The sequence below is a fragment of the Gastrolobium bilobum genome, unplaced genomic scaffold (genome assembly GCF_033153095.1).
Source record: "Gastrolobium bilobum isolate Gb01-03AN ecotype WA unplaced genomic scaffold, APGP_CSIRO_Gbil_v1 utg24763, whole genome shotgun sequence".
Lineage (NCBI taxonomy): Eukaryota > Viridiplantae > Streptophyta > Magnoliopsida > Fabales > Fabaceae > Gastrolobium > Gastrolobium bilobum.
The window spans coordinates 251,308-269,741 of record NW_026898295.1 but is presented as its reverse complement, the minus strand read 5'-3'; the positions used below and the strand labels follow the sequence as shown (position 1 = coordinate 269,741).

Below are 18,434 nucleotides of genomic sequence, written 5' to 3'. Positions count from 1 at the left end.
GCTACAAAGGCCATGGACATTTTGCTTCAAACTGTCCTAAAAAGTTCTGTAATTACTGCAAAAAAGAAGGTCACATCATCAAAGAATGTCAAATCAGACCACCACGGAGAAATGCAACAGCCTTCACTGCCACTGTTGGCTCTTCTACTACTCCTGTTTCTGTGCCAACTTTAACCCCTGAAATGGTTCAACAAATGATTGTTTCTGCATTTTCTGCTTTGGGTCTTTCAGGTAAAGTTTCTTTATCCAGCTCTCCTTGGTACTTTGACTCTGGCGCATCCAATCATATGACCAACAATGTTGCTTCTCTTACCAATGTTACAAATTACTCTGGTAATTTACAAATACACACTGCGGATGGAAACAATTTACCTATCACAGCAATTGGTGATATTTCTTCATCTCTTACTAATGTTTATGTTTCCCCTGATCTCAACAGTAACCTTATTTCAGTTGGTCAATTAGTTGACAGTGATTGCAAAGTTGAATTCTCAAAGTCTGGTTGTCATGTGCATGATCAACACTCAGGGAAGGTGATCGCGAAGGGGCCTAAAGTTGGACGTCTTTTTGCTCTTTATTCATTGTTGTCACCATGTTCTTTTCAGCCTTTTATTTCTTGTAATTCTGCAACTGTTAATTTTCAATTATGGCATAAGCGTCTTGGTCACCCAAATTCGAATGTACTTCATGCCTTAATGAAATCTGGAGTTCTTGGCAATAAACATTTCCCATCTTTTAGTGCTGTTCAATTTGATTGCAATTCTTGTAAACTTGGTAAAAGTAAAATTCTACCATTTCCAGTTCATCAATCAAATGTAAATCAGCCTTTTGACATAATTCACAGTGATTTATGGGGCATCACACCTGTAATATCTCATGCACATTACAAATATTTTATCACTTTTATTGATGACTATAGTCGTTTCACATGGATCTATTTTTTGCGATCTAAAGCTGACGCTTTCTCTGCATTCCAATTTTTTCATTCCTATGTTCAAACTCAGTTTGCATCAAAAATTAAAACTCCGCGTTCTGACAATGGGGGGGAATACACATCTCATTTGTTTCAAGAGTTCTTGCAGAAAAATGGTATATTATCTCAAAGGTCGTGTCCTTCCACACCCCAACAAAATGAGATAGCTGAAAGAAAAAACCGTCATCTTCTTGATGTTGTCCGTACCTTAATGTTGGACTCTTTAGTACCCTCCCGTTTTTGGTGTGAAGCTCTCTCAACTGTTGTCCACCTTATTAATCGACTGCCTTCTCCAGTCTTGCACAATGATTCCCTTTTCTTAAGGTTATTTGGTAAACAACCCAATTATTCAACTCTTCGCACCTTTGGTTGTGTCTGTTATGTTCATCTTCAGCCACCAGAACGCACCAAACTCACAGCTCAATCTGTTAAATGTGCTTTTCTTGGTTACTCAGCCCATCAAAAAGGTTTTTATGCTATGATCCTCACTTACATAGGATTCGGGTTTCTAGAAATGTCATCTTTCAAGAAGATACATATTTTTTTGCTACTAACCAAGACACTCAATCTTCTACATCCAAATCTGTCTTGCCATTGTTTCCTAACAGTTTTGCAGAAGACCAAGCTCGTCCTCCTGTCATTGTCTACCAAAGACGTCCGACTGTTCCACCAATTCAGACTTCAATCCCTTCAAGGCCCCCTTCTGATCATTCTCTGGCTGCTGATCCAGTGCATGCACTAGAACCTGCCCCTTTACGTCGCAGTACTCGCATTCGTAAACCACCGGAAAAGTATGGTGTTTTTGAATCTTTATCTTTGACAGCAACTTTAGCATCTATTCCTATTCCTTCTTCATATAAACAGGCAATGGAGCATAAATGTTGGCATGATGCTATAGAGACTGAACTTCTTGCACTAGAGGAAAATCAAACATGGGACATTGTTCCATGTCCTTCATCGGTTAAACCTCTTGGCAGTAAATTTGTATTCACTATAAAGTTGCGTTCAGATAGATCCATCGATCGATACAAGGCTAGATTGGTTGTTCTTGGAAATAAGCAAGAATATGGCCTAGACTATGAAGAGACCTTTGCGCCGGTGGCCAAGATGACTACTGTGCGGACTATTATTGCCATTGCTGCATCTGAATCTTGGCCAATTCACCAGTTAGATGTCAAAAATGCCTTCCTTCATGATGACCTCAAAGAAGAAGTTTACATCAAACTTTCTACGGGTATGCCCTCACTATTACCTAATACTGTTTGTAAGCTAAAACGTTCTTTGTATGGATTAAAACAGGCACCAAGAGTGTGGTTTGAAAAGTTTAGCACAACATTACTTGGTTTTTCCTTCATCCAAAGTAGCTATGATCCATCTCTTTTTCTACAAAGGACCTCCAAAGGTATTGTGATTCTCCTTGTTTATGTGGATGACATTATCGTCACCGGCTCAGATCAAGAGGCTATCACTACAATCAAACAATTGATGCATACAACTTTCCACATGAAAAATCTTGGACAACTCACTTATTTCTTGGGATCAGAAGTACAATTCCAACAAAAAGGCATCTTTGTCACTCAGCACAAATATACTCAGGATCTAATTCAGCTAGCTGGTCTCACCACTGCAACTATGGTTGACACTCCCATGGAAGTTAATGTAAAGTTAAGACGGGATGAAGGTGACCTTCTACAAGACCCAACTTTATATCGAAAGTTGGTAGGAAGTCTCATCTACCTCACCATCACAAGACCTGATATCTCTTTTGTTGTCCACGCAGTCAGCAAATTCATGCAAAATCCTAGACACTTGCATCTTACAGCAGTACAACGAATCATTAAATATTTGTTGGCCACTCACAGCCGTGGTATCTTCTTTCCGACAAATGCAACAATACAACTTCAAGCATACAGCGATGCTGATTGGGCTGGATGTCCCGACACAAGGAAGTCTACTACTGGCTGGTGTATGTTTTTAGGAGATGCCCCTATCTCCTGGAAATGCAAGAAACAAGAATCTGTCTCTAAATCCTCCACTGAAGCAGAATATCGGTCCATGTCTGCAGCATGCTCTGAGATTATTTGGTTACGGGGCCTTCTTTCAGAACTTGGTTATTCACAAGCAACACCAACTCCGTTGTATGCTGATAATACAAGTGCCATACAGATTGCAGCAAATCCTGTATACCATGAAAGAACAAAGCACATAGAGGTCGATTGTCATTCAATCAGGGAAGCTTATGACCGTAGAATTATCACTCTACTCATGTCTCAACATCTGTTCAACTAGCTGACATCCTCACCAAGTCTTTGACACGTCAACGACATAATTTCCTCGTCAGCAAATTGATGCTTGTAGATTCACCAGCATCAATTTGAGGGGGGATGTCAATAGAATTGATGAGCAGAATATTTGGCATTATTTGTGCAGATTTGTAATTATATCCTTAATTAATTAGCCAGCTATAGGTTATGATTTGTAATTATATCCTTAATTAATTAGCCAGCTGTAGGTTGTGATTGTGTAATTATATCCTTAATTAATTAGCTAGCTGTAGGTTATGATTGTATAGTTATGATTGTGTAATTATATCATACTATTTAAATGAGAATTCTCCAAAGGAGAACATAAGATTTTATCCCAATTTCTCTAAGTTTAACAATAAGAACCAATTCAACACAAAAACTTTATTAGGTAAGAATTTTTTTAATGGTTTTTACTATTCTCAAACAATTTATACGAAGACACAATGAGGTTACGCACTCAAAAATTTGTCAGAACAAAGGAACTTGGACCAATGTTATCTGCATAATGCTGTGCCAGCTTATGCCAAACAACTCTTAACGTTATTGCAGTTACAAATACGATAATGTAATTGCAAAATCATCATGCTGTTTACTGAGGCAGTAAAAATCAGCATGTTGGGTTACAAACACTTCTGCTTATGTCAAGGGGATGGTTGAACTACGCCTTGCACATCCTCCTTTTAGATTCTCTCAATTAAATATGGGCTCTTGTGCCAACCTTAACAAAGAAGGATTCTTCTCACTCTATTTCATAAACCACACAAAAATTTGTTGAAGACATGAGCAATGCGCCCACGTGGACAAGAAAAACACTGACGGATTGCAATGGCCTCGTATCATCTGGATTTTGTTATGTAACAAAAGATTGGCCCTGTAATCATCGACCTTTATCCACATTATAAGACTCATGATGACCTTCTGACCTTCCTCTTTCCAAGTGTTTTGGTTGTTGATTCCATCCATCACCTGAGTAGTGTGGCTGACTATCTGATTTTCTCAATTTGTCTGAATTTTGATGTGATTTACCTTTGCCCGAACTTCTATCTGAAATCTGGAGTGACTGGGAACTGTCTAGGCCTCTACCCTTTTCCGGGTTTGGCCTAGTAGGGGATGGAAGGGATTGGTGACGTTCAGATCCTTTTCCTTTATCCAGGTTGTGTGAAGAATGACTTGACTCTCTGCCTTTATCCATGTTTTGGAGGTCATTTGCAACCTGACTTCGACCCACCTTCAAAAAGTTCAGTCTGGATGTCAGTTTTGTCAGAGCAGAAGTAGTGGAATTTGCTCCCTGTTGTGAAAGCATTTCAATAAATAAGTCTATCTAGTCCACTAGTCCTATCAATTTGCAACATGAGGTTATCCCAGTGGAACACCACAAAGAAATTTGTCACAAGGCTAGCAAGAGAAAAAGTTCAAATTTTACCTTTCTTGAAGCAATAACAATTACTAAGGCATGTTAAACAAGTGACAATGATGCTACAAGGATAGGAATAGACATGGATAAAAGCAATTAGGACATTTTTCTTATGAAAAATGTCCGCAGGAATTAATTTGAGCTAAAAAGAGCTAGCATTGTCATTGACTAGATGAGTGGTATTTGATAATATTTCAGATTACACATTTTAAAGAAAATGCTGATTTATATCTAGATTCACATTAAATATTATGAAACCTACCTCACCCTTTGTACCAGATTTCTTGGAACTAGTTGGTGGATATTTGTTTGGTAAAGGTGTTGACTCTGGCTTTCTCTCATTATCACTTTCTGCTCCACCAATATGAGTGTCCTGTTGCATCATTTCAAAATTACCCATGGTTTAAGAAATTGCAATTTACACATTACTATCATCATTTTTCAGCAAACTTGCTCATTTTCTACTATAAAGCCATATAAGAAAATAAATGAAAGAGAATCACACTCAAAGTTATTTTAATCCTTGGTTTTTAACCAAGCAAAGCTTGAGAGATAACAGCCCGAGGAATTATGCTATTTGTTATCTAGCAAGAAAGTATAAACTGCTGTAATAAATTTGGTAGGGAAAAAAAGTTCTATAGGATTCTTTCAAAATAACCAGAGAATGCTTTATCGTTCAAAGTTCTTAATACCTAGGCTTTCCACGTGCCAGCCCCTTTTCTTATTTATGAATATGTTTATTGCTTTAAAATTCACTAAGATCTTCTTTTATCCCTGCTCACATATAGATCAGATAGAAACAAAATGATTATTAAAGTAGAAAGTGGGAATAAAATTTAATTTTAATTTTTATATATTTTAAAACTTTTATGTTACAAGGGAGGGGAGAATGGGAAAGTTGTCAAGTTGTGTGCAGAAGTCTATCTTTATTCCTCACCTTAACCAACCATCAAAGGTGTATTTTTTTCTATACTTTAATAAAATTTATTCACTAGAGAAACTATTAGAGGCATAGATTTCTTCTAATAGTATAGATAGAGAAGATATTGAAAGACATGAGCCTTTTTAATCATATTTATTGCAATCATATATTTAATAATGGGCCTATGATTTATGGTCACTCCCCGCAATATTGCTCTAAAAGATTGGAATTTGTGGCTGTGGCAGAGACTAGGGAACAATCATTTATCGACATTATATATTTACCTTACTTATTGACCTGTCAGATTGTGATGTGGCAGCAACTTCAGTGTCTGCCTTATGTTTCCTGTCAAACAGATTCCCGTGAAGGAAGTAAAATTTAGTTATCCATACAATTGCCATAGAGAAAGAAACAGTCATGTGCAAACAAACACCAAGAAAGCAAAAAGAGACAAAGTGCCAAAAGGACTTCTAAAAAAAGATGTGGGAATAAATATCATGAACAGAAATTTTTTCAAGAAAAATGACACAATTAGGAGCCTGAGAATGTAAACATAAGAACAAAAAATAATGCAATAACAAGCACATAGGTACTGATAATCATACTTTCTTTCTTGATTTGATATCTGGCGTGGTTGATTAGATCCATAACTCCGTTCAAGCTGTGCATTAAGACGCACTCCAAGCTCCTCAACCTTCCGCTCTAAGTTAGCAAGATCTGCTTCTACCAGAGCTAATTCCTCAAGCTCTGCCTTGGCCTGTATAAGATTTGGAGATTGTGAATTAGATGCATGATCAAAACACATTAAACAACTTTGAGTGAACATGACTAGCCTTTTCATCAATGCTGAGTAAATCACAAACTGTCCTACCTCAAGAGTTACCCGAGACTTCTTCTCCTTGCGCAACTGTTCCTGTAGTCTAGCCACCTGTGAAAAGAAATTTTAGAAAACACAATCTCAATTTATTTATATGGAGAAAGAAGGGCATGAGAAGTGGGTAACTTCTCTCATAATGAACATACATCTTGCTCAAGAGCCAGACGACGCTCTTCCAAGTCTTTCTTTTGTTTATCCATATGAGATTGCAGCTTTTCATTTGCCTTTACCTGTGATAGCAAGTAAACCTGGTCAATTGACTTTAAAGAACTCTAACACACACATGAGAAAAGTTATCCAGAATGGAAATCAAGAACATACCTCTTCTGCAATTTCGTTTTGTAATTCTGTCCTAACAGCTTCGAGCCTTTCAATTTCATCTCTATGGTCAGAAACATAAATTAGTGGACAGAGAAACGTTAAGAAACTAACAACAGCCACGCACATTCTGAGCATATGCTCCACATCAAATCACAGCATACACAGCATGGTCCGGTCAACATTTAGAACCATTAAGATATGCATTCTCATTCTCTGAATTCATTATTAAGTAGCTATAAACTTCCGAAAGTTATGGACATAGCCATTCTGGCTGAAAGGGTTAGGATGCAGATGATGGAGAGACAGTGGACCCAAAGGAAGGAAATTTTTTCTCACCCTGATCAATTTTCCCTAATTCTTAACACAAAAAAGAACGGAAACTGATGGGCTTTGATCTTACCATTTCTGAAACTCAAGGTAAACATGCATATAATACTATTTTCTTACTAACATAGATTCAAACATTAAAATATATAAAGCATTTTTACTGAAGCACTTGATACTTCAATTAGTTGTTTTACATACAAATTTACCTTGTTTTGACATTTCTTTCACTTATGCTATCTATTCATATTTCATATGATACATCAACATCATACCAGTTATCTATGTTCTTCAGGGAAAATACTTGCATACTCTAAGAGCAATATTCTCAACAGTTAAGATTTAGTCTTTAAATTTAATCCAATGGTAATTGGCATGTATGGTTATGATGTGCCATGTGTTATGTTTTTAAGGGATTGGTTTAGTATTTTCGGAGTACTTAAGAAATTCTCGTTCATCAGAGACTCTTCTCCCTCTTTCAAAGACATTGCAGTTTATCACTCAAATATATCATGCTTTGATTAATCACAAAACTAATTCACAACTGGTCTAAATTCTCCTAGGATTAGAGTATCAAGAAACACTCTAAATGGCAACAAATAAGATAAAGTAGAAGCAAAATACAACTAAAGATTTAGATTAAGAAAATAACACAGTTGATAGATGCCAATTACTTACTCATCATCCTCAGGAAAATCAATGGATTCCATGGAAAGGTTCTTCCTTGCCTGGACAGAATACAAAAGAAGAGATTAAACCCCAGCTTTATTAGTACAAAGTCAATTTAACTAGGCTCAAAGGGAGGTGAAAAAACTAAATGGAAATAATATTTAACATTAATAGCAAAAGCTTTAATCAATTTATGGCAAGTGACAAAGACATGACTGGCAAGATAAAAAAACCACATCATTAATTCTGAAAAGATTTACTCACAGAGGTGCGCCCCAAAAAGTTGCGGTGTCGAGGTGCTGGGCCATTGGACATAGATTTTTTGATACATGAAGGATTGGAGTTATGCTTTGTGGCTTGGTCAGTGGAAACTCCTCCAACTATATCACCAGACTTATTGGTCTGATCTACAAAAGCAGTCTTAGTTGGACCCTTGAGATTTTCACTGCTTTTGATATCTTCATGCTGAGTTGGTGAGTCTACAAGTGTCCTTGATGATAGTTTTCGCTTAACTTTAGATTCTTCACTCTCACCTGAGGATTTTGAACTTGCGCTAGAATGATTATGGTCCTGTCCATTACAAAAAATTAAGTAAGATAGTTTCACCCTTCCTCTCTCCTCCCTGTACCCCACCCCCCATGTGGCAGTGATTCAAGCCACATATGTGACTGTCTTGGAGGAAAAAGTGTAAGATGTGTAGATTAAATTGATAAACAACATCAAGTCTATATAATTAGTTCAAAATAATAATTCAAGGTGTAGGAGCGTTTTTGAGAGCTAAGGTAGGGGAATGGCTTGTTCAACAATACATAGTATAAAATGAAAACTAAGTTCAATTGAAGATAGGAAGTGGACACCGAAAAAAGAAAAGGGTGCAATATTTAAGGCTAAATAATTACTCTACCATGTTCAACCTGAAGGGACTACACATCTCTTCTTTTAGGAATTAAGTTATTTGGTACCACTCGTTTATTTATTTATGCAATGTTACATCACTGGTGGAGTTAGGGAGGGGTTAGAAGCAGCAATCGCCCCCTTCAATTTTATCAAATCTTTGTCTTAGATTACTTTCAGACTTAAAATCAAGATGGTGTAATATAAGTTCGCCCTCTAGTCCTTACTATTTCTCATGTACTAAAGAATTAAACCCGGAGATTTCTCCAAATCTAAGTTTCGACCCACTGTAATGTAGTCTTGCCTAAGTTAGTTCGAATTTTGCTTTTTTTGCCCCTTTCCAAAATTTTCTTGCTCCACCATTGTTACCATATATGACAACTAAACATTTGCTTGAACGAAATAGTGCTAGATAGCCAGAAAATGCCGGACAGAACTTAAACAGTATTTAGCGAGACTCCAGGGTGGCTTTTGGATAGATACAGTGGTAGGCATCACTCATCCATCTAAGAGTCAATAACAATGCCAAGTCATTCTCTAGCTTCGGTTCTGTCAAAAAATTTCTGGCTGACTAGCATTTTCTGTGCTTAAGCACTTTTTCCATCCCCGAGACAATTGACTTGATTTTTTTCAAAATGGATTATATAATTTAAAAAATTTCCGAATTAAACTTGGTCCTATGAAAAGAAATGAATATTCTTTAATGAAAAACATATTTATTAAAATTGCACCAAATTGTCATGAAATAAGTGAATCAGGCTTAAACCTTATCATCAGATGCATCAGAAGCTCCACTTCCGCTGTAGGATTCACTACCAAGATCATCTTCTTCACCTGCGTCGGACCCCTGTATTGATTCATCTTGTTCATCGTCATAATCATCATCATAGGACAAATCATCATCTGTACCCTCTTCAGTCTCAGATCCACTCTCTTCTTCTGAGTCGGTGTATATATCAGGGGACACAGAACCTTCCTGCTAGAACACTAATAACTTAGGAATCTGAAGACAATAATAATAAATAACAATAACAACCAAGCCTCATCCCATTAGGTGGAGTCAGCTATATAAACACCAATGTGCTCCATCGAAAAGAGAGTATATATATAATCTAAGGATGAATCATGTATTTAATCATATAGAGGCAAAGAGTCACTCTGCTTATGATTTCCAAGTCTTCAAAAAAACTACATTGTCATCAAAAGGAATTCAACCAGTAAGGAAATAATACATTTCCTGTAATTATTTACAAAAAAGAAAAGTGTACCAGAGGCAAGTATAATTCAACATACCAGCATAAAACATCTACAGCTTAAGAATCATGTAAGAGTCTATAAGATGCATGCGACATGGTTGCATATTTTATAAATGGAAGCCGTGCAAAAAGCAATATCAAGACATAATTACCCCGAATATGATGTTATATTCTTCTAATAAAGTTATAACAATTGCTTGAGCATGGTTAGCCGCAGCAGCTGCTTGTAAAAGTTGAACAGAACCATCGCCACCAACATCAAAATCATTTTCGATCTCACATTCTCCAGCAAGAAGGGGGCGAAGAAGTAAGGGTGCCATGCAAGCTGCCACAGCTGAGGAGCTCATTCTATTCACAGCTTTGCGTGAAGCCACAGTTTGCATCATCAAGAGAATTCTGTACAAGAGTGAAATCAATAATTTACATCACCAAAAAACATTATCTAAATAATAGAAAAGTATGGTTCAAAGAAAAGTTGGTGAACAAAAACATAAAAGATCTGTTTCATTTAGCAAATGATGTAACCATAAATGTAACAACTGAACTTTACCCATATATTCATAGAATATATCCAATCACGAGTTACATCAAATAGACATAGCCAATAAGGCTGAAAAGTATGTCCCATATGAGCTCATTTACTGGTTAGCTGGATCTTTCATAATACTTAGAATTCAATGTGGTATCAAATTTATATGTTTAAAGATCACTTGTCAAAATAATCCTCTTTCATTAGTTATTTAGCAAGCATGTTATTACGAACGAAAAAAAAAACTCTGCCTATGTCGTGCTTTGTTGCAAATCACTACATAGCTAGTTCTAACCCGGATAAAAGATGAGGGTTGTGTTAAACAGTCGACATCCAATATAAAACTTTGTCAAATCTCTGACATGGACAGACAATTTGATCGTGTTAATGAAAAAGACACAATGGTACGGTTTGATCCATGTAGCAGACCCAACCTAGTAGGAAAAGGCTTTTGTTGTTGTTGTTTTTTTAAAAAAAAAAGTCTATTTTTGATAATTTATTATTTCAATCTGTAATTTTTTAGTAATTTATTGGCTCACTAGCACAGTTTTGGAGCATTAGGCACAATAATCCAACATTTAAAAGGTCCATTCACTTCAATGATCCTCTTTTTGGTTTAATAGAATCTCAATCATAAAAAATGAATTCAACATCTTAATAAATAGATCCTAAATATGGGCATATCATATTTATACAAATCAAGAGACATCTTTGACTCGACATAGATTTTGTGATGTTCTAGGTTACTGAACACAAAAGACTAACCCAAATCAACAACATATAATTTACTAATTAAATTAACTAACAAAGAAATAAGAGTATTCTTAAAACCCTGAAATTCAGCAAATAAGATAACAAAGATAGCAATATAAAAGTTATCCTCCCAAAAGGAAAGACATGGGAAAAAGGAATTTATTAATCAAATACCTTTGCAATAAGCGGCGATTTGGTTCAGGGAAAGTGTCATTTATTGCTGTGCGCATAGCAGAAACCCTACTAGCACGATCAGTTCCTAATAGAATTTCGAACAATGAAAGAAAAATTATACTTCAAGAGAGATCTATATAAATTGAAAAATAATTAAAAAAAAAAAAGTGTAATCTTGAGAACCAAAATATCCCATCGTCCCTCTCTACTGTATCCCCAAAAGATAGTCAATGTGGCAAGAAACAATGGAAAACCTTTTCATTGTTCTAAACTTCAACGGAAAACCTTTTCATTTGACAACAATCATGGAAAATCAGTCTTACATAAAAGACATAAATACTGGGTAACTTGGTGATTGTTAATTTGTTATACAATTAGATAAAGATTGTAAAACTAAAATTACACTTACGACAAGCTTCTAACAGTGCCTTGCAACAAGATGCGGGAACTGGAGAAGACGGCATTTCCCGAAGCACATGCTGCAAATTTGAAGAAATAAGAAGTTCTAATAATGTATGGCCTACACATAAAAAGGTATCAGCACTTCAATTTACCGAAGATACCTTAACACAATCACCAATAACATGTGCATCCTCATCTGCAGAAAACTCAACCTTTCCTGCAACCATATGGCATAACCAATAACATAAGAATTGATGAGTAATTTTGACAAAAAAAAAAAAGAAGGAAAAAGAAAGTGTCTGCAATTGGAAAACTAGAACACTTCATATGCTTCACCAACATTATTCTGCTAGAAAGAATGGCCCTAGCATATCATAAGCTTATGCAAACCAAAAAACCACTTCCCGTTAAACCCGACTAACGAGTGTGGAGTGGAGGAAATCCTTGTACGCAGCCTTATCCTTACATAATTGCAAAGAGGCTGTTTCCTGGGTTCGAACCTATGACCTTTCAGTCATGAAGGAACATTTAAGGAAATTCCACTGAGTCCAATATAATATCTATTAATTAACATATTTGATAAGGATTTCTCTTTGATAAACAACACATATTTCTCGCAGTATTTGCAAGGCAAAACCTGAAATATTTTGAAAGCTATTAATGGTTAGACATGTGAGAACAATGTTTAGCACACAATGTAATTAAAATGGAAGCAAGGGCAAGCCAGCAAGTTAAGGAAGATGTATCCAAACAGCAGCATACACTTCAAAGATAGCCAGGAACAGAAGCACAAACCTTGTTCATATTCCCGAACTCGACGTTCAACTTCATCAACATCAGCTGCTTGTCGCAAGATTCCTTCTACGTTAGCTCCTGTTTAATGATGTTTATTAGATTCATATGAAACACATTAACACTTTAATATAAGAGTTTAGAACAATCCAATGTAAACATGCACTAAAAAGCAGTCACATTTCACTATATATATAAAAGAAAACCCACCGTGCTCTTCTATGAATATCATTGCTTTCTCCAAAAATGATGGAGTACCATCAGCATCCTCAAGAGCAAGTAAAATTGGCCGGCCAAGGACAATAGATTTCACTGGTTCTTTTTCCTTCACTATAGAAGAAGTGCAGAAAATCATATCAAAGGAAAGGAAAAAGTTTTAAACTTTTACAGCATTAAGAAGAAGCATCATCACATAAAAAAACAGATTAAAAGGCATAACATACTCCAGAAGCAACCCAAATATACAAAAGAGACAATCAATCAGATGTTACAGATTTTAAAACCATTACCACTGTCAAGTGCCATTATACAAAATTGATATGTAATGTCCATATCAGAGATCAAATCAGAAAACCAGCAAACTTAACAATGATTATTTGAACAAATATTTACATGATGACAATTAAATTGTTTCATGAAGCACTGTATACAGATCATGAACAACATTAATCTTGCATTCACCATAAGGTGCGAACTGTGAGGTCAAATGACATATGTAAAGCACAATTATAACAAGAGCATACACTGGTCCAAAGAAATATCAATTGAATCAGTCTGATCGTTCCTGAAGATACCATTTTGCTCCATCACATTGGCAGCACTGGGTGCTTGTGCCAAAGCATTCTCAAGTGCAGTCTTCCACTCATATAAATCCTCTGTAGTTTCAGCCTACAGAATTAACAAATGGAATATGTTAGCAGCAGATGAAATTTTTTAAATTCTCCATTCTTTGTCTATATCTCTGTCTGTGTTGAACCAATGAGCATATATATCATGCAGATAGAGAAACATACAATCTAAAAAAAAAAAAAAAACCAACCACGATCAGAGCATTGAATAATAATTTGGCTTGAAATACAATTCAACAGAATAAAACTCCTAATATCTTTTTAAGGAAAAAGACATTTCCTGAATTGAAAATTCTGAAAAAGAAGAAAAATAAAGCACCTTAAGTGTGAAAGCTCGTCCATCATGAACATCAGGAAATTGTACAGTCAAAAGTTTCTTATCTGGTTTGACAACAACACTACAAAATTCACCATCATAAGTTACAGAAGGTCATGAAACTTACGATCCTGATATCTTGACATTATGAAGATAAACAGAATGATAATAATGTGTAGTTGTGGAAAACAAGCCAACCTGCCTGAATTGTTGAGGTCAATGCCACCAAGGGTCAAATTCACTTCGTTTCCCTTCTGAGGGACAGCATTCTGAAAAGCAGAAAACAGAATAATAAATATATAAGGTAACAAGTTTGCTCAATACAAAAGCCATGTAGACATGCTAGAGTTCCATGTGTGCTCGTGTGTGTTGATAAGGTTTCTTTTATCTGACATTGTATGCCAAAAACCATTGCAATGAAAGAGAGATACAAATAATTTATTCCGAGCAATGTATCAGTGTTCATAATCTCTCTTTAGATAACAAAAACTTGTATAGAAAAAGCAAAATCGCATCCCCTACATTTGAAAGGATAAAGCAAGGAAGCTGTGAAATCAAGCGTTATACATGGCTAACTAATCTTCTGTTTACTATTTCCAGCTCTTTCCGGTCAGTATTCTTGTCATCAAAATCAGCATCAACCTCAACCCGAAGACAATCCTATTGTGCCTAATCATACAAGGACAAGTAAAAGCAGAATATGTCTGTTCCTACTTGTTAAAAGAACAGTGCCTCATAGCCAGGAAAAAAGAAAAAATTAGCCATGACTTTGCCAAAATTTAGCTAGATTCAAGGGTGGCTGTTGTATACTATAAAGTGGTAGAGATCACTCATCAATCTAAAACTTAATAAGCATTTTTAGAATTTCTGGCTATGTGGCATTTCCCTTAGTAAATAATTGAAAAAGAATATGGCTCCTATAAGATGACGATAAGGAAATTATTAAATAAAATATAATTACTCAAAGAAATTTTAGTATTGTAAAAAAGCTTGGGATACACCACCCCAAAAGCTAGCTCAAAGAATGGGAGTGCCCAAGGCCTTATAAACTCCACATTAAATGCACATACAACCAATGTGGGACTATATATCTCAACACGCCCCCTCACACAAGAGCCCATTGGGCTTGAAGAGTGGACAATGCAACAGGCCCAGCCTACCTGTGCTAAGAAATGCCACAAGAGAAAGTGGGGGACGGCGAGGCTTTGATACCATGTAAAGAACCTTGGGATATACCACCCCAAAAGCTAGCTCAAAGAATGAGAGTGCCCAAGGCCTTGTAAACTCCACATTAATTGCACATACAACCAATGTGGGACTATATATCTCAACAAGTATAAACAACGATAAACTTATATCCACTTTCTATTAGCCTTCTTTTAACTAAAGTACCTAAAACTTGAAACGCTAAACCCAACCCTTCTTCCACAGATATATTTTCACTTATTTAAGAAAATAGCAACAGAATTATAAATGATGTTAAAAAAGTAATTTTTGTTCTGAAATTGAATGAACTGCATGATTGGCTACGAATGTGATTTATTCCTTTAATTAAGCACTTGATTTCTTTCTTCTTCTTTTTTTGTGGGGGTTGGGGTGTTAAAAACACAGTTCAAATGCTTACACAATTCAGGAAAACATAGTTGAACAAGATTAACCAATAGTTACAAACTAGATACCAAACAAAATTACTTACAGGATCACTTCTGAAGAAAACTAGTGAAGTTTGTGTTAAAATAAACCACCTTTTCTTCCAGGATGTCCATCCGATTCCTACACATCAAGAAACACATACTATGCAGTAATAATGACTTCACAAACTCCTAGGTCATTCTGCCAAGAGTAGAAATCTAGTTTTGCATTTGAGTGATATAAATATTGTAAAAATATGGCAATTAAATTTTGGAAGGATTAAAAGAAGAATCAGCAAAGATAAAGGATTTCAATACTGACATCGTAGATGGCCAAAAAAATAAATAAATTACTCATGCTGTAGCATATTTATTTCCTCAAGTCCTACCTATCTAATATTGAGTTAGATCAGAGCTTTCTTTTCTAACTATTCTTCAAAGATGAGGCATTACAAAGTTCTCTTCAATTCCTGGTCTGTCGTTTTTTTATGTTATTTTTTTTTTTTTTTTGAGTAAATTACTCTCCCCAGTATTTTGCATCTCCCTTTTATTATGAAAACCAATATACAACTCCATTGTTTGAAAAAAATGCTACAACTAAATCCAAAATGTTGTCAGGCCTAACGAAATTGCTAACTGAGACATTAACTAATGAATACTTTGTGGTCAAATGTCTTTCCTATCCATATTCAACATTACATATGTTGAGAAAATGTGAAGAATGCATTCAATTGAAATGGTTCGATACCAAAGTGAATCTTTAATTAAGTTGCACCAAATGAATACCTTGTTTCCCTTTTGTCAACACATAAGGCTGAACAAAAGTATGAATGACATTGACCACAAAACATCCATGTGTTGACGGTTCAATTTAATGAATCTCTTTGTAGGAATGCCACTTTGGAGTTAGTTATGGTTTATTTTAAATATTTAAGAGAGATTTTTATATGTTTTCATAATAGAGAATAGGTTTGAGTAGATGCAAAATACATGGGAAAAGAGAGTGATTTATTCTGTAAAATGGGAAAAAAAACTAGCAGATCACACCCATTTTTCGCTTGGCTTTTGAATAGGGGTGTAAATGGCCAGGCTGGCCCAGCCCGGCCTACATTGAGCCCAGCCCAGGCCCAACCTTTTAGAAAAGTAGAGTAGGCTTAGGCTTATAAAAAAGTTTTTTTAACAAATAGGCCATAGGCCAATTTTGTCGAGCCCGGCCTACAGCCTTGTAGGCGGGCCTATTTAATTTATTAAAATAATATTTATTTTATGTGGCAAAGACACAAAGTACCAAATACCAATATCTCTTACTTTTTGTGCTATTTTATTTTATGAAAGGAAAACTTGTCTAATGTCTCCAAATTTTACATGCTGTTGCAGCTTAATACCATGGAGCAATGGGTATCTTGCTGGATTATGATGTTACTAATGAAGATCTTTCAATAATACTCTTATTTCCCTTGTCTTGATGGTAGTTTAAAGATTTTTAGATGAATGACATTCTCTTGTAGACTTTATTTCAGCATTCAGTAATTGTATTTTTCTTATTTTTCCCATTTCTTTGACTCTATTCCTCTATGATATACATTCTAGAGCTGAGGTATTATGTTGACTCTTTCTTGTTTGTCATTTTTTCTTATGAGAAGTACTAGTGCATACATGAATGGAACTTTTTTTGCTCTATACAATTATTTTTTTTGCTTAGTATATATATAGTGGGAGGCCTACAAGACCTGCAGGCCATGTCAGGCTTTCTTATTTTTGAAAATAGGCCGGGTTTGGCCTACAAATAAAGCCTTTAACAGGCCAGTAGGTCAGATAGGCTGAATTTTTTTTTACGTAGGCTTGGGCCAGGATGGCCAAAGCCCAGCCTAGCCCATTTACACCCCTACTTTTGAACATTTAGGACTGTCATTTGTACTACAGGTAAAAAGATATAACTTGTGCACTTACTCTATGCATTACAAATTACGTAAATGTGTAGTTTCTTAGACAAAAATGTGAAAACTAGTGGAGTAAAACACACCTTTGGAAGATATGAAAAGTGGCCCACTCTTGAAAATCTGCAAGATATGAAATTAAAGGACTTTGAACTTGGGTAACAGAGGGACATGAAAACTGTATTCACTCCAATCCAGGTAAATTTAAAAGTGATGAAATTTTTTTTTTGCTAATTTGCATGCCTTTCATCATCTGGGTAAGCTCAATTAGGATATGCTTAAACTGTAATAAAAGAAAAATCTTGAGAATGATTCCCAACAAAATAAAAATAAAAATGTACGATCATGCAAAAGTCCAATGGGAAAATAAATAGTCCCGTTGATCCAAATTCACACAAAATATCACGTTTGCAAAGGACAACAATTACCGTATTGCCGCTACCACCATGAGAACGTTGATGCTCTAGTGGTCCAGGCTGGGAATTAGGAGGGGGAAGAGAAGCACCACCATTTCCCTACAAAACAAACACATAGCCAGATGAATATACATGTATATTTTTTCAGAATGTCCATATTCTAAGGTACCATAATCCTCATTCTTTAATTAATTCAAAACTCATGGTCATAAATATGTATGTCATCATATGCATTAAAAATCACTGGAAGTAAATAAATAAAAAGAGCAACTCACCTGAGATAATTCCCCACTAGTGTTGGTCATATCTGTGATCCCAAAATCACAGAAATATATCCTAAATGATTAGCCAGCAGAAATCACCACACTCAATTACCCAGACCCTGCATCCACATTCATTAAAACGAATTAAAATAAATAAATAAAAGGGTATTCAAAAAAAAGATAACTTTTTTTTGAATTTGCAATGTACCATACCTGGCACAGAAATCAATCAAAGAGAACAAAGTATAATCAAAGAGAACGTGTTAAGAGAGGGATGGGAAAAAAGAAAAAAGAAAAAAGGGAAGAGAATGGAAAAGCGTGAAAGTGAAGAAAGAGTGTTTTGGTGTTTGGCTTTGAATTTGTGTTTTCTCTGTCTTCTCGAAATGGAATGTGATGTGAGAAATGTTTGGGTGGTCA

At 35.5% G+C, this 18,434-nt stretch overlaps 1 protein-coding gene across 1 annotated transcript; it reads right to left on the bottom strand.

Annotated features, from left to right (window-relative positions):
- Positions 1–3,793: 3,793 nt before the first annotated feature.
- LOC133314585 (rho GTPase-activating protein REN1) lies at positions 3,794–18,088 on the bottom strand. Its single transcript, XM_061516078.1, is given in 24 exon segments — positions 3,794–4,567; positions 4,956–5,066; positions 5,900–5,960; positions 6,209–6,372; positions 6,487–6,543; positions 6,639–6,722; positions 6,814–6,874; positions 7,816–7,865; positions 8,071–8,376; positions 9,467–9,679; positions 10,078–10,102; positions 10,104–10,352; positions 11,413–11,497; positions 11,822–11,891; positions 11,976–12,031; positions 12,610–12,687; positions 12,817–12,936; positions 13,350–13,494; positions 13,774–13,852; positions 13,969–14,039; positions 15,467–15,543; positions 17,425–17,461; positions 17,767–17,853; positions 18,030–18,088. Coding segments are annotated over 24 exon segments (2,727 nt in total). The 5' UTR covers positions 18,060–18,088; the 3' UTR covers positions 3,794–4,156.
- Positions 18,089–18,434: the final 346 nt, after the last annotated feature.